We start from the raw sequence: 24,206 nt of genomic DNA, 5'->3' as shown, positions 1-24,206 counted from the left end.
ATGTGATTTTTAAAACCCTCCTGTTCTCTCTCTCTCTCTCGACGCCTGACCAATCAGGGTTACCACAGTTTCACATGCAGGATTAGTACAGAGTGTTTTTTTCTTCCTTTTTATGTCAATAAAGATGAACTCATTACAACTCCACACAGTAGATTACAGAAAATGAATGAAAAATGAAAAAAAAGCAGTTTATTCCATGTTACTCTGGCTCAGTTCAAGGTGTAAGTCATTGTTTTTAAGCATCGGCCAAATGCAAAATAAAAGTGTCAGATGAATGTGACAGTATAAATTCTGAAGCACTGGATTTAAAATGCACTTCTCTCACTAACATGACAACTACTGCTTCACAATGTTTAACGAAAACCACTATAGAAATAGACTGTATGTAACGAAATAGCATCTTTCGTCTCCTCTCTCTTCCATGACCGTCGTCGGCATCATCACAGCTCTTGAATGCTCTCTTGGAGATTGTTTGCTCTGCGTTGTTACTGATCTGGGGATTGAGGCTCATTTGCACTCTGTGTATGTTGTTTTGCAAAACAGCATCAGCTACATGTCTAAAAATGTAAATGTAATTGTGGAGATAATGTTATTTTCCTATTGAGACTCACAGAACGCTGCACAACACGAGCCGAGCCCAGCGCTGCTCGGCATTAAACCATCAGCTCCATCAGAAATGAGAACTAAACTCTCTCTGTCTGCCTGTACCTCTTTTTCATCTAGTTTTCTTTTCATGCCAACAGCAGATTGGTCAACATTTCTCTTCTTCTTTCTGCCATGTATAGAAGTAAGCAAACAGGCAACTTAATCCCACTCTCAAAATCCCTATCAGTCCCTCTATGACGCCTTTCTTTTCCTTTCTTCTCGTTCCCTCATTACTCTTCTTCCCTCTTGTCCCATATTGACTCTTTAGCTCTGTCATTCTGTTCTCGCTTTCCCCTCCATCCCCCTTTTCTCTCATCATCCTCATCTCTCCCTCTTTTTCTCCCCACCATCTTTTTTCCACCCTCTCGTTTTCCCTCCCTTTTTGTCGTCTTTTTGTCCCTCACATACACACACACACACACACACACACACACACACACACACACACACACACACACACACACACACACACACTCTCCCTCTCTCTCTACCAGTAGTCATTCTACTTATAGCCTCGCCATAAATCAACCTGTCATTCTCCGTCATGCTCGCTGGATCTCACTGGGGCTCGTGGCAGACACACACACACACACACACACACACACACACACACACACACACACAAATACGGCGAGGGATAGCAATGTGAGCCCACACATATACAAGCTCAAACATAAGCACAGACACACAACTACAGACAAGCACTAAGAGATCACACATGCCCAAACAGATGCAAAACACACACAAACACACACATCCAGTGCAAGTGTATAGACTGTGCTGATAAAAATGGAAATAACGCACACACAAAAACCCATGCAAACACAATTTCTAAATTCTTTAATACACGCAGGCACACAAGCTTGTGCAAACAATCTAAAGATACTGATGACTGATTGAGGGAAACGGAGATGTAGGCACAGATAACAGAAAGATGTCCACCTGTCCCTATACCACACACACACACAGAAACACACACACACACGCACACTCACACAGAGCAGCTGAAATAATGTCTCCAGGCCTCAGGGCCTTAGCTTTACCCAACCTTCTCCTTAAATCCACCTTCTCCTCCTGCTCTGTCTTTACTTTTCCTCTCTCAACCCTGACTCTTAAAAACCACATTCATATATAAATAATTTGCATTAGTGTAACATGAGATTCTTTTACCTGATAATTATATAATCTAATTAAGAGTAATTATATATCTTATAGCTTGATATTTCCTTATTGGTGTGTAGATGGGGTAGTGATGAGTTTTAGTAGTTGAGGTTGATGGAGTGATAGAGAGAGAGTGAAGTAGAAGTATTACTGTTTGAGGTCTGTTGTCCAACTGTTGGAGAGGTCATTAAAATGGGTCAGTTTATGCTGAAACAGCTGTTCCTGTGCTTTTACTAAAAGTACTTTTTATGCAGTGACTCTTCCTTTAACATTCAACATTAAGGGTAACCATTAGCAAACACATGTTGTGGGTAACATCAAGCCAATCGGAAATATGTGTGAAAAGTTCACTGCATTGCATTTGTTTCCCACCGTATCCATATTTATGGCTAAGGCAACTTGGATCACTTGGTTGAGATCCCAGAAAGACTGAGGTCTTGGTTCATTTCTAAAAAAGTCAACACTGACTCAAAACACATAGTGAAGCACTGTGACTTATTTATTTTTTCTAATATTTAACCAAAGCCACAGTCTTTTACTAATCTTAACCAAGCGCCTCAGTAGTTTACACCCAGCGAAACGTGGGTCACAGGATGTCAGCCCCAGTTTCTGGAAGTCAAAATCCTGTTCTCTGTCTGCCAAATCATCCACCCTAACCTCCTCTTGATATGCGTATAATAAGGATGTCACACTTCCTGTATTGGGAAGAAAAGCACTTCCAATGAAGGCAATTCAGGCAGCAATTTGATTCAATTCCACCAATTCCAATTGCTCCTTATAGCATTTGGCAAAGGAAATTAGCGGCATAAAAATGTTTTCGATAAGAGATAGGTTTGATTTTACAACATTTTCCCCTTTTTGCTATTCAAATCTTATTATCTCTGCCTTCCTTTACCATCTCTCCTCTCTTTTTTCTTGTCCTGTCTTTTTCACTCAGATCACTCAGCCTCTCCTCTTGTCTCTCTCCTTCTTTCTCCTCTTGCACCTCTTCCTCCTCCTCTTATCCTCGCTACCAACGCAAGTGCCCCATAAAGACCCTTAGGAGTCAGAAGATTTCATGGAGCTTTGTGCATGTGTGTGTGTGTGTGTGAGAGAGAGAGAGAGAGCGTGTGTATATGAGTGGAAGACAGCGCATGTGGCATGCAAGGTCACGTAATCCTGTGGCCTCCAGATACTGTTATTGACACACACATGGCGCTCTATGACCTGCGCTGCCCTTGAACACACAGAATGTGGATGAACACGCGAGCACACACACAGATGTCCTAGTATAACCCACAATGCCCTCAGTGTTATACAAACAGTGAAACAGATACTTTCTGGATAAAACCTCTCTTGAATGTTGTTCTTTGTCCCGTTTACAGGATAGGTCCGGTGATGTTCTATTTTTTCTTACTGTCAACAAATCATATAAAACCATCTGATCCTACTAACAGCTGTTGCTTGTGCAGCTCCGCAGCTGCCCCCCCAAAACACGAAAAACCTATTAATGAACCAGACTGATGCACTGACATACAGTATTTTGTCAGTACGATAGAAATGGGCCCCATATTTGAGGCAACCCCACGTACACCTAGAGTTGTAAGTGGACAGAAAAGTCACCAAGTGTTGAGAGACATACTGTCACTCTGCTGGTTTGGTCTTTTCATGGGGGTTTTGATAAGAAACTAGAATAATGCCAGCCTTGTCCTTTAAATGTATTACATGCAGTATAAAAGAAAAAAATGCACACACACAGATATAGATTGCCAAGGTCGCATTTCAGGCATTCAGTGTGTGTCTTATACAAGCCCTCCTCTCTTTCTCTCTGCGCTCCACTGCTCTCCTCTTCCTCCTCCTCTGCATTCTTCTCTCCTCCTCCCTCCATCCCTTGCCGCTGTCTTACACACACACACACACACACACACACACAGTCTCTCCAGAGATGTGTCCGTTGCTCTGACCTCTCTCTCTCCTGGGAGAGCTGGCTGTCTGCCCAGCTCTCTCTTTTTCTCTCTCGGCCTCACACTTTCTCCTTTTGCTCTGTCTTTCTTCTTCTTCTCTCTTTATCTCTCCGTCTATTGATCTATCTATTTTTCTAATCTCCTTTTGTCCCCCCCATCCTCTCCTCTGTTGCATGTCTCTTGCATCCTCTTATCTCCTCATCCTCTCTCCACTCAATTCCTCACTTCTTCTCATCTTCCCTCTCTTCACCTTCTTCTCCTTTTAACCCTTCTCCTTCCCCCTCTTTTTCACCTACACCTCAGATCATGCTTTTCTCTTTTCTTTTTTAATACGTCTTTCTAGGCTTCCAGGTTGCTGGTGCAACTGCGGGCTCTGTCTGGGGCTTCTTGCCCACTTCATGCTGCCTATCTGCGGGCACAGTGCCCACAGAGGGAGGGCAAGGCTGGAGTAGAGCTGGAAGGTTCTGTGTGTGTGTTTGTCTGTATCCACTGATGGGGAAAGGGGTGCTGGGGTAAGAAAGTGAAGAAAGAAGGAGGGAGAGAGACTGAAAGGAGACAGAGTGAGAAAGACAGAGACACTGGCGGAGAATGAAAAAAAGGCAGCAGAGAAGAACAGATTTCTGTTGAGTCACACTTTGCTCTGGTGTGTGTTTGTGTGAGTGTGTGTGTGTGTGAGAGAGAGAGAGAAGATTTGTTTTTTTGTTTTTTCTTTTTTTTTCCTTCAGGACACTAATTTGCTGCATCATTCCAGTTTATTCCAACTCAGGTCTTCCTTTTGCTTTATATTATCTTTCTCTTGGTTAAAAAAATGCCCATCACTTCTTCTCAGAGCCTGAAGCCCAGGATAACGTCTGTTTTGTCTGACGAGAGTCCAAAACCCAAAAGATTGCAAGTTAAATATAACAGAAGACAAAGAAAATCAGAAAGTGTTTCAGAAGCTGGAACCGGAGACGATTATCCAAATATTGGTGATTAATTCTATTTCGACTGACTGATCAGTAATCATTTCAGTTCTCACTCCTACTACGTCCAGTGGGGCAAGAAATAATTGTTTCTATGATGAGACAGCTTGTGAAACTAATAACAGTTTCACCACATTATTTAAACCACTTCATTAGAAGGTAAAACTGGAAAACTGTACAGGAAAACTAGGCGTGCACAACTACAGAAAATACAGGAGGTAAAATCAGAAGAGTTCCATCTGTAAAACTGTGCTCGATGTTAAAAAACAGACAGCTTGAGTAATAGTTTGTCTTTGTTTTCTTTCAAACAAGTTTGTCTAACCTGGATGTTTGTTTAAAACCTGTATGATCACCTGACTGTTTGTGGTCCAGCTGGACTTCATCTTTTAGGGATGCCATTTCCAGATCTCAGCAAGTATATTGGCCAAAACTAAACACAAGATCCACGTTGTAAAAAATATGACTGTTATGAGCATAGCCAACGACAGCATCTGTGTGTGTGGTGCTGCTGAGACTGATGCTGATTGCCGGCACACACACACACACACACACACACACACACACACACACACACACACACACACACACACACACAGAGAGCATCAGAACACCTGTACCCAGCTGCATGCAGAGAACAACAATTCCCCTGCTGGTCACTAATGGTACAGGCCTGCTGGAGAGGAAGCAAATGGCCTGGACCCAATCATGCATAATGGAGCCGGGAGGGTGGAGGGGGGGTAGTGGTCAGATGGAGGGAGAGAGCGAGGGGAAGGAAAGTGAGATTAAGGAGGGGTGGAAGAAAGATGGCAGCGCCTTCTGAAATGAATTTTGTGAAAGCAGCCAAAACAAAAAGAAAGTCTTCACAGGAGAAAGGAAGAGTGACTGGGGGGAGATTTCACACCAGTGTTTAAAATGTCACCTCTGACTGCTGTCTCTTGATTTATGTCCTCACTCTCTTTTCCTAACTTTCAGTTTCCCTTTCTTTCCCTTTTATTCACTTCTCTCCCTGTCTATCCCTCCATCTCCCCCTCTAACCTCTCACCCATGTCCTTCTTTGCTTTCATCTCTCTCCTCCCCTCTCATCTGTCCAGTATGTCAACGGTGAGTTCCAGTGATGTAGCGCCCTCTGTCTGTGTCCACTGTTAATGCAGCACCATGCTTGACAAAACTCAGCCCCTCTGAACCAAAGAAAATACAACTTTTGAGAGCATTTGAGTTTCCAGTTACATGGAGAAACCCTGGAAGACGAGGAAAAACACCTTTCTTTCCTCTATACACACTTAAACCTTGCACATAGAGATATGTCTGAAATTCTGCAGATGTGTAAATAATGTTATGACTTTTGTTTTGTAAATTCATGTGAAAAGGTCCAAAGGTTTATTGAGGCACACAAACAAACAAGAAAAAAATCCATGATAACATTAAGCTGCACAGAATTTCGTAATCATATTAATAAAAGTTCATTCTTGACCACAGAAATAGTAGTTTGAAAAATAATCTTGACTCAAGATCCATTAATGCATGCCATTGTTTTTTGTTTTTGTTTTTTTTAATACTGCAGCCTAAGATGAATAAGTACTTTCTTTCCCCCATAGCCAAGAATCAGCAATTTCTCAATTAATATCTTTGAACGAAACACACACAAACAAACAGAAAAATAATCCCTCCGTCCTGTGGCAGCACTGATAAGAGCTGGAATGGTTGCTTAGACAGAAGCCGCTTGATATAAATGCATAATTTCAGAGTGACGGCGTGATGTCCATGAGGTCCGGCTGTCACCGGCACACATGCGTTTCAGTGCTGCATGCATACAGAACGCCCTTGCACCAACGCCAGCAAGACAGATCCCTGTACATTTATTGAACATAATGACTAGCACAATTCTGATCTCGATTCAGGTGGCATGCACATTTGACAGACGACGCAGCAGCACAGCAGTGTCAGACGCTGATGTGAAATATATGCTACTGTGTGTGTTAAAATATGCAGGATGAAATCCAGGAGATATGGCGCCGCAGAAGTGTTTTTAACTCTTCTGTATCCAAAGATTAGCAGAGTGGAAAAGCTTTCTGAGCAGTACAACCACAGCTCTGATGGCAGTTTAAGGGGGATTTGAGGGCATACTTGATTCACTGCTGAGATTTTCAATCCCTGACTCAGACCCAGATTTTGCTCTGTCCCTCATTAATCCAAACACCGAGATTCAGCAGCATTATGAAAAGGGTGCTTGTTTGTAACTCAGAGTGCTGCCAAATGCTCTCTGATGCTGAGACAAAAAAAAAAGAATCTGGTATTTTTAAGTGTAAAGAGAGAGATTACAAGACTCTCCTCCTCAGGTCGAAGCACTGTTATTCTGCAATCCAGTGATGCTCTCCAAAACAGTGACAGTGTTTTCCTTCTTAATACAAACTAAAATCTGTCTCACAACAGCAACCTGCTATCCACAAGAAAATGTCAACACTGGACCTTTCTGCAAACCCAGATTTTTTTGTCCAGTGCAAACATGTTTTTGTTAATTTTTTTTGTATTTCAGAAGGCAGCAACCAGGACTTTAAAATTACATTTGAGATGGGGGCTGAATTTGTCAATTAGTAATTGGACAGTAAACTGTTATCTCTCCTTCTCCAAAAGTAGCTGACTAAAGTGTTTCATCAAAAATCTCAAACATACTCAAAGAAACACAAGAACTAATTTACACCAAGATGAATACTTGGAATTGCTTACTTTCTACCCACAATATAAGAAAGACTTTTCTCATCCCAGGATTAGGTAGTGATTTTGGACCAAAACTGATTTAATTAACTGCAGCCTGTGCACACTGTGGATGTTCAGTGGATGGCATGAAGCAGCTCAGCATCATAAACCCACAGAGAAACGGGACAGACAGAGGTGAAATAGTCTCCTTGTTATCTAAAAAGCACATCTGGCAAAGATTCAGTGTCGTCCTTTAACGCAATGCAGTGTTCTGGTCCTGTCAGTCCAGTCCACAGGCAACAGCAGCTACAGTCAGTGCACTTCCTAATAAATCATTTTAGCCAATCGGTGACGGATGGGTTTTGGAGAACAATATATGTGTGTGAGTGTTTGTGTTTGTGTGTAAATCAATGTTATCTGCTACCTCTGTGATTTTTTTTTTTTTTTTTTTTGGACAACTGACTAATGCTTTGTCGATCCTTCTCCTGCACACACGCTGCAGTCGAGATGTGGGATAACCAGAAGGGAGGATGGTCAGACGTGAAAAAAAATGAGAAAAGAAAAGAGAACAAAAAGAGAGAATGGAAAAAGGCAGAGTGAGAAGGAGAGATAATGGAGAAGAGAAAGAGTGTCTAAGAGGAAAAAAGAGACAAAGAAAGGATTGGTGATAGAATAGATTGAAAAAACATCTAAGAACAAGAGCTAGAGAGGATAGAAAAGTGGCTAGCTTACAGTCAGAAACAAGATAGTGGGAATTAATTTAATTTGATCCTCTCTCTCTCTCTCTCTCTCTCTCTCTCTCTCTCTCTCTCTCTCTCTCTCTCTCTCTCTCTCTCTCTCTCTTCTCTCTCTCTCTCTCTCTCTCTCTCTCTCTCTCTCTCTCTCTCTCTCTCTCTCTCTCTCTCTCTCTCTCTCTCTCTCTCTCTCTCGTGTGTGTGTGTGTGCTGACAGATTTTGTATTGCATCAGTTTGAAGATTGGCTACAGAAAAACACACTCAGTAATTATCTAGAAAGAGCACCTGGGCACTGGGAATCTCATTATATTACCACCTCCTCCAACACACACACACACACACACACACACACACACACACACACACACACACACACACACACACACACACACACAAAGATAGAAAAGACGAGAGAAATCAGACAAAAAAGGAAGATGGTTGAGGGGAGAAGAGAAAAAAAAAGATGAGGAGGAAAATCACAGGAATTCAGAAACACCTAAACTACAGAGACGCAGAGAGTGAGGAGCTTTTCTAGTTCCTAATGTGTTTGCTTAAAACTCGCTGTAGTAACGCATTCATGATCACAGGGAGACAATATATCATATGTGCTCTATGACTTACAAACACAAGTCAAACTCAGGTACTGTGAAAGAAAAACTGACATTTCTCCGTTGCTGCCGTCCCTCTCTATCTGACTTTCTTTTTTTCCGTGCGGTTTGTTTCGGATGACTTTATTTATAAAGGTCTCCACACGGTGTTGTAAAGCAGAAAGGCAGCAGCAGTGATTATAAACCACTAGGCCACAAATATGAAGTTATATAAAACTCAGTATTTCAACTGAGTTTACTTACTATTGACTCTCCATCCATTTTCTTTGATCTGTTGTAGTAGCAGACAAGGACCAGTAAGAGGCAGCGTTTCCTCTCATCTGACTGACTAAATATTCTCTGTCACTCTTTTTTTATTACCTTCACTCTTTCTCTGCATCTGGACTTCTACTTTCTTCTCCCCTCTCTTTCAACTGGATCCTTCTCAGTTTTCTAAACACACACACACACACAGCTCACTATCACCTGTTTTTGCCAAACTGTGTTGCCTCTGCAATGAACGTGCTCACCCTGCACGAATGTGTGAGTCACCGGGTATACAGGTTTCAGTTTGTGTGTGTGTGTGTAGAAGACCACCCTTTGAACAGCTTCAGTCATTGCCGTGTTTTGACTGGCTGTCAGTGACGGGGTGAAATGATTTACAATGGGTCAACACAGCGGGTGGGTGCAGGACACACAAAGCCCAACCCTGTCAGGCCATCTAAGGCGATGTGGCAGACCCCCCCCCCTCCTCACACAGCCCGGCTAGCTCAGTCGGTAGAGCATGAGACTCTTAATCTCAGGGTCGTGGGTTCGAGCCCCACGTTGGGCGATGGTATTTTTAGGAGGATGAAAACCAAACTACTGGACTCCTTGAGTTAAATTACCAAGTGTTTGCAGCTGAAATTGCCTAACACAGGCTAGACTTTCCAAAAGGGTCAAGGGTCGTCAAGCAGACCACTGCGTGCAGGTCTTGCAGAGCGTCCAGCTGCTTGTTTTGATGACATATCTAAACCAGGACTAAAGAGTACAACAGATTTGGCCTCTTGCTAGAACACGAGACTCCTGATCTCACAAGTTCAGGCACCATGTTGAGTGCTGGTGTTTCTGAGAGTGTGATTCTGTAGCTGACGATTGCCTGCAGTTTTGCATCAAGTCCAGCAGCAACAGATTGGGCTTTCACTCAAGCATGGCATGGGCGTGGCTGATCACATGATGCACAGACTAAGACACGCAGCCCGGCTAGCTCAGTCGGTAGAGCATGAGACTCTTAATCTCAGGGTCGTGGGTTCGAGCCCCACGTTGGGCGATGCCATTTTTGAGGTCATTCAAACACTACGATGGATATCAATCATATTCTCAAACTATTCATGGACTAGTGTTACAAATGAAGAGAGCAGCCCATTCTTCTTATCCTTGACATAGACAATGTCATCAATCACTGAAAGTAAAGAGAAGGCATCCATTGCATGTAAAGGCTCACAAAGACAGCAGCAATAACTCATTTACTTATAACACTGCCAAACATATACCTATCATCATCTTAGCTCCCTTGCCTGGTAACACTCCTCACCATGTCTCACCAGACAAAAGCATGGCTGTGTCATGGCCTCACCAGAATCCCCCATTGTGGTCAAGCCACTGGTTTAGATATACAGTCGAAGAATGGGTCCGAATTAAAACTCAGCCTTCACAGAACACATCAAAGTCACATGAGAGAATGTCAGGAACAACAGCTTGACTTTCTTGGCCTGTGCCGTGTACAATGAAGAAGACAGGAGCCTCCACACTGGAGTATACAGGAAACCCACACATACTTGTGGATACCCTAAATGAACCGTTGTAAAAACAGCCACAAGATCCAGGAAGAACACCAACACTGCAGGCGGTGAGGAAAAGATGATTCAATCCCTATTTGATAACCACGACCTGAGAAGCTTCAAAGACACACCAGTGTCCACGGCCCACAGATGGCCTACATAAGCTGAAACACAGCCCGGCTAGCTCAGTCGGTAGAGCATGAGACTCTTAATCTCAGGGTCGTGGGTTCGAGCCCCACGTTGGGCGTGGTCGTTTTTTAGAGGGTCAGTCAAAGTCCCTTAGCTACTGAACTACAACTGATGAAGAGAGCAATACAAAATTGTTTCACTGTCTGTAGAGAGTCAAATGTAAATTAAATTAAATTGTAATTAGAATTATAAATTTACCAAAGGTGAAAAATGGCTGTAACCTACACCAGACCTTTGAGCATATTTGTGCTAGTTATCTAAAAGAAAGTTGCCCCTGAAAAAAAGATGCCTCCTAACTGATGAGCAAATTCTAGCAGCCGATAAAGAATTCAAAGGGCCGTCACAAACCAGTGTCCGCAGCCCACGATGGCCTACACCATCAGAGACACAGCCCGGCTAGCTCAGTCGGTAGAGCATGAGACTCTTAATCTCAGGGTCGTGGGTTCGAGCCCCACGTTGGGCGCTGGAATTTTTAAATGGGGATAGGTTACAGGTTGGCCTCTTGCAGAGAAATCAATCATGTGACTCAGTGCTATAAACTGGGGTATCTTATATCTGCTAAAAAAAAAAAAAAAAAACAGGACAGAAACATGGAATGGAAACAACAACCTGGTCAACAAGATATTTAATAACAATGACTGACATTCTCTTCTAATTTTAACAGCCAAATGTGATTAAGATATACATGATAAATTTGTGCAAATAATACAAAGTGCAGTGTAATGACTTGACAGAGATGTATAAAGTAAAAATGAGACAAAAAGAGATAGAAAAAGTCAGAGAGGCAAAGTTAAAAGCAGAAGAGAATGAGCTTATTGTAGTGAGCACGTGCTACATAAGATTCCTGTCCCCATCTGTTCGGGTCTGCAGCCTCATCTACACCCTATACTGTGTTTGTGGATGTGTGCCTGTGTGTGTGTCTGTGACAACTTTCCAACCCCGTGCAGGTGTGCTGTTGATAGTTTTATCAGCGCTGGATCAGGGCTTACTGAGAGAAGGAGGAGGAAGGGAGGACAGGAAAGGGTACATGAGAGGAGAGAGGGAGCAACACAGGGCTGTGGAATTAGACCAGTCGTTTTAGCTGCTTGTACCTGAGCTAAACTGGTGTGGTGTTAGAGAGACAACCAGTCCTTTCAACACTTCCTGTGTCAACATTATGGCCAGAGGCAAGGTCATATAATAATATAGAAAATATATAAAATGAAAAAAGAAACGCTGAATGAAATTTAGTACCAGTTCTACAGTATATAGTCAATCTGAGGCTGATGCTGTGTGTCTTGTGGCCGTTTTCATCTGTGACTGTCCACTTGTACCAGCCTGCCGGACTCATTAAACGGTTTCAGGCTCTATAAAGTGTCCAATAAACCACTTTAACTATTAGTGTAGGACACCGCTCGCATACAGCTGGTGGCTGCTACCACTAACCATACACACACACACACACGCAAGCTGACACGCTGACACACACACCAACACACAGACAAGCAGGGACGGTCACATACTTACTGGTCAGACACATTTTGAGGACTGCTGGAGTCAGGACCTCTGCCAAACTCTAACCCCATGTCACCCCACCCTGCTGCCCCAATGACATCACTGCATAGCCCTGAACCACCAGCCCAGAAAGGCCTTAAAACACACACACACACACACACACACACACACAGGCGTGGAGAAAGCAGAAAGCACAGACACCATAACGAATACTACAGGGTCACATTTTGAGCGCACACATACATACAGAAATGCAGACACACACACACACACAAAGCACTTGACCATAATAACTACCGCATGGCCACACTGCATTGTCAACACACACACACAATAAGGGAGCAGCTTAAGTGCAGGCTGGTGCCTCTGAGTCAAGTCGTCAACTTGCATTACAGTAGGTTTTCAAGTGGCTGAAACATTTTACTGAATATTAAGGACAGAATTTAAACATCTATTTCCTCTTAAGGTTTGATGTCAAGATGAAAAAAGTATATATCATTAGCATCAGAAACTTGTCCCCACTTTGCCCACCTCGCCTTCATCAGGGTACCTGATCCTTTCATAATAGCTTTTACAAGATTCACACTTAAACCCTAAACCGTTAAAGAGGTTTTACAATGAAAAAATAAGTGCAATAAGTTCAAGACATTACACAGACATCAAAACTGATTTTGCTACCCATCAATTGTTTTCCTACACCATAACTTAAAAGTTTACAGGGATCTCTGTTTGCAGAGTCAGCACCATGATACACACCAGACTAACTAAATGGATGTGAACAAAGGCTCTCACACACACACACACCCACAGTAGAGGGGGCCGCCGTCATACACTGTCCAGGGAGGAATTCCCACGATTCAAGTCAACCAATCAGACATGAGTGTTTAAAATACTGGCTCTTCAACTGGAGAGGCCATCCACTTCACATGGACCACTGTCTGTGTGTCTGTGTGTGAGAATCCAAGTTAGTCATTAGTGCTTCCAGTAGGCTAAAATACACACGTGACACATCCAGTGCTAAAGTGTGAAAATCTTTTAGTTTGTATGGTCACTGTCAGAGTTTTGTTAACTTTGAAATATTCCGTTATTTTCAGATTCACTGACTGAACATATGGGACACACAAACACACACAGACTTCACAATGCACTCATGAATGACCTTGAGGATCCATTGATGCTTGCAGACATCCCATCTTCTCAAATATCTAGTGTGGAGACACACACACGCTCACTTACTCCCCTTCCCTAATTACAGAGTCCCAATGGACGAGACACTCAAGCAGCACTTCAGTGTTTGGTTAAAGAAAAGGCCTTTCTCACCGGTTTGAGGGCAGACAGCCAGAGGCAAAGGAAAAAAATGAACAATGAGAAAATGTCCAGAATACAGATTTGATGGCTATAAAGACATAAGGCTGTGTCTTCATTAGAAACAAATCATTATTTTGGGGGTATTTCTTCATCTATGCCAACTTTTCAAACACTAAGTGAGGTTGAAAACATTTTTATTTTCTAATGCGTGTTGAAAGTGCGTTATACAAACCCCAATTTAATCTTTCAGCTGAAGTTAAACTGTGAGAATGTTTCGAGTCGCACAGTTTTCATCGCACAAAGGGTGAAATGAGAGCTGCATGCAGCATCAACAAAAACTGACTGTCAAATCCAAAAACGATATAATGCTGCGGTGACAGAAACTTACGAAAGAACCCAAAAGCGAACGGGAGGCAGAAACGAAAGAGGAAGGCTGCGATGGCACAGAGAGAAAAATCATGTCATGAATGAAACAGCGAGAGGGAGGCAAGAGAAAGAACAGAAGTTGACTTGGTAGACAGGGAGGGAGGAGGAGGAAGAGAGATTATCTTTCTCTAATGGCTAACTTGTTGACAGCAACACTTTTCACCACCTCTATCTACACATCTAACATTACTATCTACCCTCTCACACTCACACACACACACACACACACATACTTCCTCTCCTCTTGCAGGGTTTATCAGCACGGCTGTCAGTCTGGTCCACGGCTCATGTGGATTTTTAGACTTTAAAACCTTGAGAAGTGCAAAGCGAACCGGAGACGTCACCGCCAGAGACGACCTAAGCTCTCTCTCAGCTCCTCTGCAGCCATCACATCACATGGTGAAAATAAATCTGATCTGCTTTCACATGTGATGACAGATGGAGAAACTCACTTTTCTCTGCTATGTCTGAACTAAACAAAAAGGAAAAGTGTTCTGGTGATTCAGTTTGTCTTCAGTTGATTAAATGTCTTTATATATATATACCAATGGCTAACATGTTCTTTTAGTGCGGAGTCTGTCTTATTATCTTTTCCTGCTGAAATTGGGCTTAACTGAATTTTCTTAGTGATTTTATGTGTTTTTGACTCTTTTGAGTAAGATGCCAATCTCAATTATATCACTTGATTAAATGAAAAATGAATTTTAGAAGCGATCCATGTTTTGTAGGTCTAATGACGATATTCAACAGATTTTAAGTTCTCCCTGCATTTGGGCAAAATGTTTATACATCTAGAAAAGTTCTGTGCACTCCAAACAAAAAGTTTCACTGAGCCACAACTTCTCACGCACACTTAGTTCATGAGATTTAAAAGTGTTTGGGTGTGAGAAAGCCTTAGAACTGGGATCAAAGGTCACCACAAAATAAAAATATCTAACTAGTAACTGATCTGTGAATGTGCCATTGCTAAACAGGAAAAAAACACACACACAAGCAATCCAGTACATGAAATCGCAAACCCATAATCACATCAATACAGAAAATACATGCAAAAGCTGAACTTCTGTTTTTCCAAGAGAACGTTTAAAATTTCTACATCTTGAATTTCTTGTCATGACTGTAAAAACCTCCACCTCTTTAGCACAACAAACCTCATCATATCCACACTGCTCTACAGTTAAGGACTTCCATACGTTTTTCCATGCAGGACATCTACAGGTTTATTGTCTGTTCGCTGACCTCTGACCCACAGTAAACACAGTATAATCATCACTAGTCACAAGAGAATCCTCACACAGGACTACACCAACATGTAGAGCTCTTCCTCCACTGCTTCCAAGACGGTTTTTAAGGTTTATAATACCTGTCAAACTTAAAGTGAACTCGGTCCAGAGTCCTCCCAGAGTTACTGACTTATGTCAGTGTGCAGTTAGATGCTGGGCAGCCTCTGGCTCAGATGAAGGCAGAGCAGCTCCTCTATACTGAGAGAAACATTTGTGCAACATTTCGACCAAAATAGTCCTGGTCTCCACCGCAAAGCGAGAGGGCTGCCTTCATTTAGGCCGATGGGGTTGGCAGATCTCACTCACACACACACACGCACACGCGTACACACACATACACTGCATTTCACCACTGTCATATGCAAAGTCAAAGCCAAAAGTCATGAAACAAGCCCATTCTGTAAGTAGACTGTGACAACGGAAACATTGTGGGGGCAAAAACGACTACAAGTTCAAATGGAGCAAAGTCCAAAACCAAGAGGGCCAAGTCTGAAGCAAGTTTTTCACATCGACCTCAGTGTTCAAGCTCAAATGCAGCTATTGTCAGCGAAAAAAGAGACAGATACACACGATGACCCAAAATAAATCTGGATCATTTATGACAGCTTTGAACAGGCGGCAGGTCATATCTGTGTTAACCCCATTACAAAACATTTCTGTAGCATTTAATAGACATGTGGACGGAGTGTTTAAGATGTAATGACCTTCTTGCACTTTGTGATACCCCTTTGAAAACTTTACTATCAAAAATTCATTATAAAATCAATGGATTTTTATTTACCTGGCCTCCTGTGCTCGAATCCAGTTGTTGCTCAGGTCTCCAGGAAAACTTTCTCCTCCCACCATCCGAAGCGCTCAAGTCCTAAAAGTGTGACTCTGTCCGGCTGGGACGCTACAAACAGATCGGTGTCTTTTTTTATTGAAGGGGAAAACCCTTCAGACAGATCCCTCAGCAGCCTGAAGCGAAAAACTCACTGTGTGGTGCAGATACAAACTCTTCCAAGTGTCACTTTTTTTTTAAAGTGACACTTTTTTGTCCTTACTTTCGCTGGTCGATCACCTTCACAGGGAAACACAGCACCAAAGTCAGAAAAAGTCGATTTGTGGGAATGAACAGATGTCTAACGCAGCCTCCGGCGATTCCGCGGACCTGTCTTTACCCACAAAGTCCCAACTTGTCGTGCAGAAATGTAGAAGTAAGGTCAGAAACCCGCAGCACACTTTCCTCGTTGTGTACGACCGTGTGCGGTCGTGTCCTCAGCAACAGGTGTCAGAAATAAAGTGAGTGAATTTCTTCCCGTCCATCATAAGTTTGCAAACGCTGTCCAACTAATTAAGCACGCGGGGGAACGGAGGAGGAGGGGCGGAGGGCGCAGTCCAAAGCGCTCCAGGGTTTACGCGTCGAAAAACACGGGGCGAGAAGTTTGAGACGGAGAGAGGAGGAGAGAAACAAAAGAGACCAGAAGTTCTCTCTCTCTCTGTCTGAGCGACTGTCCTCTGCTCTGATGTGGAAACTGCCCACCGGTGGTGAGAGAGGGAGCTGGAGAGAGAGAGAGGGAGGAGAGAAAGTTGTTTCACACACAAACAGAAGGAAAGAAAGAATTTCTTTATCATCACCAGACAAATGGGATGAATCTTGGAGGTAAAACCTCTGTCAGGAGTGGGATTTGAACCCACGCCTCCATCTGGAGACCAGAAGTCCCTTTGCTTCGGAAGGAATTAATCCTTGAGTCTGGCGCCTTAGACCGCTCGGCCATCCTGACAACTGAGATGCAAAGTTTCTTGAAGTCAGTCTGGACTTCAAAGAAGGTGGGAGTCCAAGAACCTGTGCGTAATACGCATCAGATTCACAGGATCTCCACTTTGCCACATTAAATAAATTTGCATCACTCATGACAGATCAGATGTCTCTGAAATTTGACCTGGCACTAATTTGGTTTACCAACTGAACGGCTTCATACTGACCTGCAAAAATAAAACCAAAAGATACCAGGCTTCTTCTTCTTTTTTTTTTTTTAAATTGTTAATTTACAAATGATTAATGCAGCTCACCTGTGCAACTGACTGAGTGTTGTAGAGTGACTGTAGGTAGCTGTTCAGTGAATAAAGCCCTTTCCCACCACTTTCTTCATGGTTTTGTTTAGTCTGTAGACCACCGAACGTATGTGTGGAAAGGAAACCTGGCTTCACACAGAAACCTACAGGTAAAAAAAAACAAAAAAAAAAACCTACTGTCAGGAGTGGGGTTTGAACCCACACCTCCATTAGGAGACCAGAAGTCCCTTTAGCTCAGGATGGAGCCACTCCTTAAGTCTGGCGCCTTAGACCGCTCGGCCATCCTGACAACTGAACCCTGTAGTTCTCTAAAGTCAGTCTGGCAGCATGGGAGAAATTTTCTCTGAAAGCTTTAAAAGTCACAGGAACGGACAGACGGAGGAGGAAAAGAAGAAGAGGAAAATGTCATCAGTGTTGGTGGATGTTTGGACTGTCAGTGGCTAACAGCTTATTTTAGGGGCTCTACTCTTCTCACATTGTTTTTATTTCCTCTCCAAAGTTTTTCCTACTGCTCCCGGCCTCCTGTCCCCTCCATATTGCTGGTTTTCACCCTCTACGCCTCCCTCCGTCTCCCCTCTCCATTCATCCCAACTACAGTCATTTATTTACTTTATGAACCATTTATTTGAGAAAATAATGCCAAATCTGTGTGCAGAGAGAAAAGCAACAAGAAACAAGTCCATGCCTTCAAACCACAACTGAGATCATGAATTATTTACCTTGAAAACATGTAATATACCCTGAATGTGTGTTTTAAGTTGAGCTGCTGTTTGCTTTGGTCTCAGCGCTCCCTCTCCTCCTCTCTCTGTTTTCTCTTTCTCTCCATCACCCTTTCCTTCTTTTTCCTTTTCACTCATGTGTGATGTGATGTGTGATGATTGAAACCACATCGTCCCAAAGCCAATGCAAGCCCTCCCCACTTCCTCCGCAGTCACTCAATTTTTATTTCTCCTCCTGGCTCCTCATGTGTCTCAGTCCTCCACTATATACACAGTGTTGTATGGAGAGACAGGCCGCTCTGGATGTAGATACACATTTAACAGCACACGTGCTCACAAATATGTTATCTCAAGGTCATCTGGGTTTTTTTGTGTCAAGAACCAGTATCAGTGAGATCTTATCAATCCTCTGTGTGTAAAGAGAGGTGTGGTGTGTGTGTGTGAGAGAGAGAGAGAGAGAGAGAAAGAGAAACAAATCAAAATGTGGAGAAACTGATAAAAATCCTAAGTTAAGTTGTCACTCTCAGAAAAGCTGGCAAAGGACATCAAATGTGAGCTGTGGAGTTGTCAGACTTCTGAAATCACAAAAATATTCATTTTACACTAATATGAAATGAGGAAAATCAGCAAATCCTCACATTTGAGAAACTGGAACTAACAAATGTTTGGCATTTTTGCCTTATATATGACAAAACCGATCAAATTGATCGTTGACTGATCAATTAATTGAGAACTTTCATCCCCAGAAAAACCAAATGCTACACTAACTCTTTTGGTTTTGTTTTTTTTGTTTTGTGTTCGTATTCGTAGCTTTTTCATCACCATTCACAATTTATATAACTTTATTTTCCAGGTGTGAGCAGCTCCTCGATTTCCTTTGTGCACTGCATTGTGCAACAATAGTGTCAGACAACACCACATTCAAAAATCAAGAGGATTTAGAAAGCATACTTTTCCAATGTGAGCCCCACACGTCGTTAAAACCCGCTCAGTATTCAGCTTTGATGAAATCCTTCACTCACTGAACCAAAATGATGCAGATGAAGAGAGTGATTCAGGTCTGAGGATGATTTTTAAGCCATAAATTGTTTTACTAAAATCCTTTATTTTCCCAGTGAGCAATGTCACACTCATCTGCCATTTTTAAGTTCTCCAAATGTCTAGAGCTTAATAAAAAGTTAGCAGACACGTTCGCCACTATGTCTTGTGGGGATCTATTATACATATTTTTGGTGTCTCAACATGTAATTATGTGCATTCTTCTTGCTCTTAAACTGCGCGACAAACAGCTGAAAGACACTGTGAGCTCTCTGAGTCACAGCCGAGACGTGAGGATGAAATGATGCCTGCTTCTCAGCGGGTTGTGTCTCCACTCGTTCCAGTCTCTCTCTACCTCCCTCTCTCTCTTTCGCCATTGCATAAATCAGGGAGTCATACATGCGTCTCTCTTCCTCCTCCTCTTTCCCGCTCCATCCATCCCTTCTGTCTCCCTCCACTGGCTTTTATTAGGACAGTAGATGGAGAAAGCAGAACCGATCCTCCACACACACACACACAGCCAGGTGCTCGCACATGTACAGAGCGTTGCCATATGTGAAGGTAAACACCAGCACATATGCTACATTTACAGACTGTCAGGAGTTGGTTCTCAGAGTGTTTGATATATGTTTTGTTGTGTGAAAAACAGAATGACCCTAATGACCTGATAATGTTTTGATCTCCCTGGTTGGAAATTTTTCACAGAGGAGGTCAAAGATCCGGTGAAGGTCAGGGTTCAAGATCAGTCGAGCTGGGTGGGTCTGTTAACCCCGATTTTCCAGTTGAATGAGTCCAACAACTCATTACACAGAGCTGCTGCCACATGCAGAAATTAGGCAGATGTGTGTGTGGTTTCAGGCTCTTTGTTTTGTAGTTAACTTGCTGCAATAAACTGCATTCACCCTCACACACACACACACACACACACACACACACACACACACACACACACACACACACACACACACACACACACACAGACAAACACTCACCCTCTTTCCATCCTAAACTTTGTCCTTTATTCTTTGGTGGTGGATCTGAAACCAGTTTAAGTTGTTAATCTGGTTTCATGTTTGAACCGTCCACTGCAGAAACCAGACTTTTCAAAGATACTCAAAGATGCTTTCTGTGAAAAATAAAAAGAACATAAAGGGTCAGGACATAACACAAAGCACTAAAAACAGACAGTTTTACAGCAACCATGTGAGTTTTAAGTGACTTTGCTGTTGGACACAATTCATTTTTGGATGAGCTGCTGGACATTTAAACCAATAGTAACAGTGTTGCTGGAGTGTGTGTGTGTGTGTGTGTGTGTGTGTGTGTGTGTGTGTGTGTGTGTGTGTGTGTGATAAAGCACTGCAGTGGCGTGATGCCTTTCAAAAGGATACTGGGAAGATTGGGCATGGAATAACATCGTTATTGTGGGCGGATAGGAAAATAAACCGCTGCTGACAAGAGACAGTGCTCAGTTTGCATGTGAAAGAAGAAGATAGAGAGAATGAAGGAGGTAAAAGGAAAGGGAGGGAAGGAGAGGTCAGAAAAAGTGAGGAGAGGAAACAAACGGAAAGATGTTCCAAAGACAGCAACGAGCAGTCCTGGCCTCTCGCACATTTAACAAACACTCAGTGTGTGAAGGTGTGAGAGAAGATACACTGAACAGTTTCCCAGAAAAATAAGGGAATGAAAAATATTATTTCTGTTACACAAAAACTGTTTCTGAAGAAAGAAAATGAACTGATAGACAAAAAAGACAAAGACAGAATCCTTTCACAACAAAATAAAGATAAATCCATATTTTATTCCATTCTCTCATTCCGGGTTTTCAATCCACAACAGAGACACGGTGAGTCCCAGTCATCACCATTCCAAGAAAGACAAAACATGATCAGTATAAAACACACAACAAAATACTGGATTTACACTGTCAGCTCATATCTGAGTTAAGAGTTTCATGCCAAAATAAGATAACCAGCATTTGTCAAATGTTACACAAACTCTGCATGATCGTTAAAGCTTTGAGCAATTTCAGACGAGTAACATTCGAGGAAGCTGCACCGAGCATCAGGCTGAGATTTCTCCTCCCAAAACAGTTTTGAAATGAAACTCCACGTTTAATTTACACCCGTGTTGCTCTGAGCTGTTTTAAGACACCGCTTTGGTGCCAGAAAACGTATTTTTGCTTGTTGTGAAAGCCTTAAGATCAGAGTTTGGTGTAAATTCAGATTTGAGTAAGCATTGTAAATCCCAGCCTTTGGGTTCTGTGTCCACCAGGTGTTTCTCTTTTTATTTTATTTTTTTATTTTTTAGGGAGCAGCGCTAAACAGCTGCCTGACACCAGTCATGCCTTCAGCACTCAATACACTGTAAGAGTATAAAAACCTCAGTTGGAGGAGCTTTTGCTTGAATTTGAAACAACTGAAATCCTCTAGTGCTCAGAGCTGCAAGCGTTTAAACCATGCTAAGGCCGTCAGCGCTGTGGGAAACATGCATTAGAGTGTCATTTCCACTGTAAACAACAAGAACAAGAAACTGATTCTGATGGAAACGCTCCCGGTGGACACAGAGCCTCGAGTGGGTGCAATGTACGTTTCCAATAACAGTCTCCTGTGTATGGAACAAATCTGTGGATTCTTGCAAATCACAAAAAAAAGAAAGAAAGAAGATTTTGACACATTATGTAACATATCAACCAATAGATGACAATATTTTCAATTAAACAAGATTAGTGTTTTATATATTACGAAAAGCAAAAAAATATATAACAATTACTTTATATTCCCTCCCTCCAAAAAAAGAAAAACAAAAGATGTTTCAAAAAGGGGAAATGATTAAGTTCAGACTTCTCCTCATGTTAACTCTAAAGGGATTGTCATAAAAGGGTAAGTGAGGGATTTTCTGAACTCATGGACACCACAACTGGACACAACATGTTGTTTTCTTAGGTTAAAAAGAAAAACACAAACCATCTACACTGGTGTGTTTTAATAAAGGGAGTATTGCGAGATTTATAGTCGTTTGTGCCTTTTCATCACTGGTGGAAAACAATGGATGAACGTGTCATGTTCCCCTGATGAAAGCTGTGTTTCTGTTAATTAAACTTCTCTCTTTACAATTTACACAACTATCTAGAGATTAACTGCTGAAAGAAACTGCAAGCTGGTACATTTCATCAGATACCTGACAAAAAAAATACAAGAAATGAAAAGAAAATATAGAAACTAAAAGTTAAAAAGATAGCAGCAAATGATGTAAAGAACCAAAGGCAGCTGAAATAAACACACTTTTGTATCTGAACCAATCAAATAACAATGTGGCAACAGAGTGCAAGTCTGGCATCAGAAACTACCTGGCAAGCTCAACTCACTCTCACCTTTTATATACAGTTAGATTTTATTTTATTTTTTTCCTCCATTAAAATACATCAAGTCACGATAACAAGTCCAACTGCTGACTGCCTGGAAGGACACAAGATGGCCGCTGTGAAGTGCCACAGGTTGCAAGTGCAGTGAAGGCTCCCTCTGTCTCGGACCAGTTAGGAAAGCACACGTTTAACGTCTGAAAAAAGATCAACTACTTCCAATTAACTAGCACGCCAACACAAAGCACTTGGAACTGAAAAATGAACAACACTCCCCTCTGATGGAAACTGCTAATTTTAAAATGATGGCGGAAAAGTATTTTTCAGTCATAACATGATTTTTTTTTTTTCCATCTGTGAAAATGAGATGAGTGAAGAGCAGGTAAGAAGAGAAAGTCTTCATGTCCAACACTGTGATTTTACTTGTGTATCAGTTTGTCTTACTGGGTCTTGCTGGAGACTCATGTTAAATGTTTGGATGTGTGTTTTTTTTCTGACTTTCTGTGCTAATGAATGTGCTCATGTAAGCTTATGCACGAGGGTGTGTTTGCTTGTGTGCGGGTGTCAGCAGCTGTCCTCCAGGGCGTTGACGACTTGTTCCAAAATGTCGGGGCATCGGTCGGCGATCTGTTGCAGGACCTGGTTGGCGTACTCCTGCAGCTCCGCCCCCTCCCTCTCACACAGCTCTAACTCCGCCTCCAACTGAGAGAAAGATGGAAAAAAAAGAGAGGGGAGAGATTTCAGACATTATGTAAGTCTACATCTTGTGATACAGCAATTTAGAGGAAAAGTAAAATGGCAGATTTTTGCTTTTACGCTTTCGGTTTCTTCACGGATTAAACAAACACAATAATCTGTTCATTAGTAGGCTTTAAAGGGTGCTGGTAGGTGGATTTCATTTCACCCCAATTTCTAGTCTTTGTGCTAAGCTAGGCTAAGTACCTCCTGGCTCCTGCTTCATATTTACCAGACAGATATGAGATTGGTTTTGATCTTCTAATTTAATTCCCAGAAAGAAAGCAAATAAGCGCACACAAGCTCAAGTCTCCTCGTAGCCCAAATGGATGATCAGGGAGCATGTATAAGGTAACGCACACACATAAATGCACACATACACACGTATCAGACTGTAATCTGAAAACACCGCAATGTAGTTCTTTCTGCCCATACAGAGTGGAACATTTCTGTGAGAGCGCACTGATGTTGTTTTCTTTGGCTGCGCCCGAGCTGAGACGTCAAACCTAACTGACTTAATGACCAATACATCTGTATCAATACGAGGACCGCTCAAACAGTCATGTAACACAAGCCCACATTTATGTTGGTGTGTGTACACGCATATGTGTGAGGCCTGAGTCAGATATTGGCAAAATAATTCCTCGTTAAGTTTTAACCTCTTCCCTCTGCTCTCATCTCTTAGCCAGCAAATCTCAGTGGCATTTTAAATTACAGTGGCTTTATTCAAGTGTAAAACTGCTGCAAGTAATAATACTGTTAATGATTGATGAAATCTCCCCAATAAATCACACACAAATACTGTTTCTTATCTATAAATCATGTCGTTAACATGCAAACATTTCTCTCAACAGTGTGCTTATTATACTCTCAGCTTATGTCAGAGTCATGGTCAGTTTTCTTACATTGCTTTAGGACTAATGAAAGCATGGTCGTGACAATAAAGCACTTTGAATTCAGATTTGGATTCAGTACTTGCAATTAGAGATTACGTAATTATGATAGAAAGTCTGCACTACACTAAAGATGTGGGTGTTTATCAGGCAGGTAGGGT

General features: G+C 42.1%; 1 protein-coding gene and 6 non-coding genes across 8 annotated transcripts in view; 4 read left to right on the top strand and 3 right to left on the bottom strand.

The window, feature by feature from the left end:
• Positions 1–9,486: 9,486 nt before the first annotated feature.
• trnak-cuu lies at positions 9,487–9,559 on the top strand. The gene has a single exon. It is a non-coding gene; the product is annotated as a tRNA-Lys (tRNA).
• A 404-nt stretch (positions 9,560–9,963) lies between these two features.
• trnak-cuu lies at positions 9,964–10,036 on the top strand. The gene has a single exon. It is a non-coding gene; the product is annotated as a tRNA-Lys (tRNA).
• Positions 10,037–10,721: 685 nt separating this feature from the next.
• On the top strand, positions 10,722–10,794 carry trnak-cuu. Its single transcript has one exon. It is a non-coding gene; the product is annotated as a tRNA-Lys (tRNA).
• Positions 10,795–11,126: 332 nt separating this feature from the next.
• On the top strand, positions 11,127–11,199 carry trnak-cuu. The gene has a single exon. It is a non-coding gene; the product is annotated as a tRNA-Lys (tRNA).
• Positions 11,200–16,899: 5,700 nt separating this feature from the next.
• Positions 16,900–17,010, bottom strand: trnal-caa. The gene is made up of 2 exons: positions 16,973–17,010; positions 16,900–16,945 (listed from the first exon to the last, which is right to left on the bottom strand). It is a non-coding gene; the product is annotated as a tRNA-Leu (tRNA).
• Positions 17,011–17,479: 469 nt separating this feature from the next.
• Positions 17,480–17,591, bottom strand: trnal-uaa. Its single transcript has 2 exons — positions 17,554–17,591; positions 17,480–17,525 (listed from the first exon to the last, which is right to left on the bottom strand). It is a non-coding gene; the product is annotated as a tRNA-Leu (tRNA).
• A 5,118-nt stretch (positions 17,592–22,709) lies between these two features.
• The window catches only part of LOC121176140 (ELKS/Rab6-interacting/CAST family member 1-like), a 101,856-nt gene continuing 100,359 nt past the window's right edge, over positions 22,710–24,206 (bottom strand). For both annotated transcript variants that reach the window (XM_041030131.1, XM_041030132.1), the window contains one exon: positions 22,710–23,119. In XM_041030131.1, coding sequence (XP_040886065.1) covers positions 22,982–23,119 — 138 coding nt within the window. In that variant the 3' untranslated portion in view covers positions 22,710–22,981. The remainder of the gene's footprint in view (positions 23,120–24,206) is intronic.

The sequence above is a fragment of the Toxotes jaculatrix genome, chromosome 22 (assembly GCF_017976425.1).
Source record: "Toxotes jaculatrix isolate fToxJac2 chromosome 22, fToxJac2.pri, whole genome shotgun sequence".
In the NCBI taxonomy this organism is placed as follows: domain Eukaryota; kingdom Metazoa; phylum Chordata; class Actinopteri; family Toxotidae; genus Toxotes; species Toxotes jaculatrix.
Note: the sequence above shows the minus strand (reverse complement) of the source record. Positions and strands in the feature narration are given on the sequence as shown.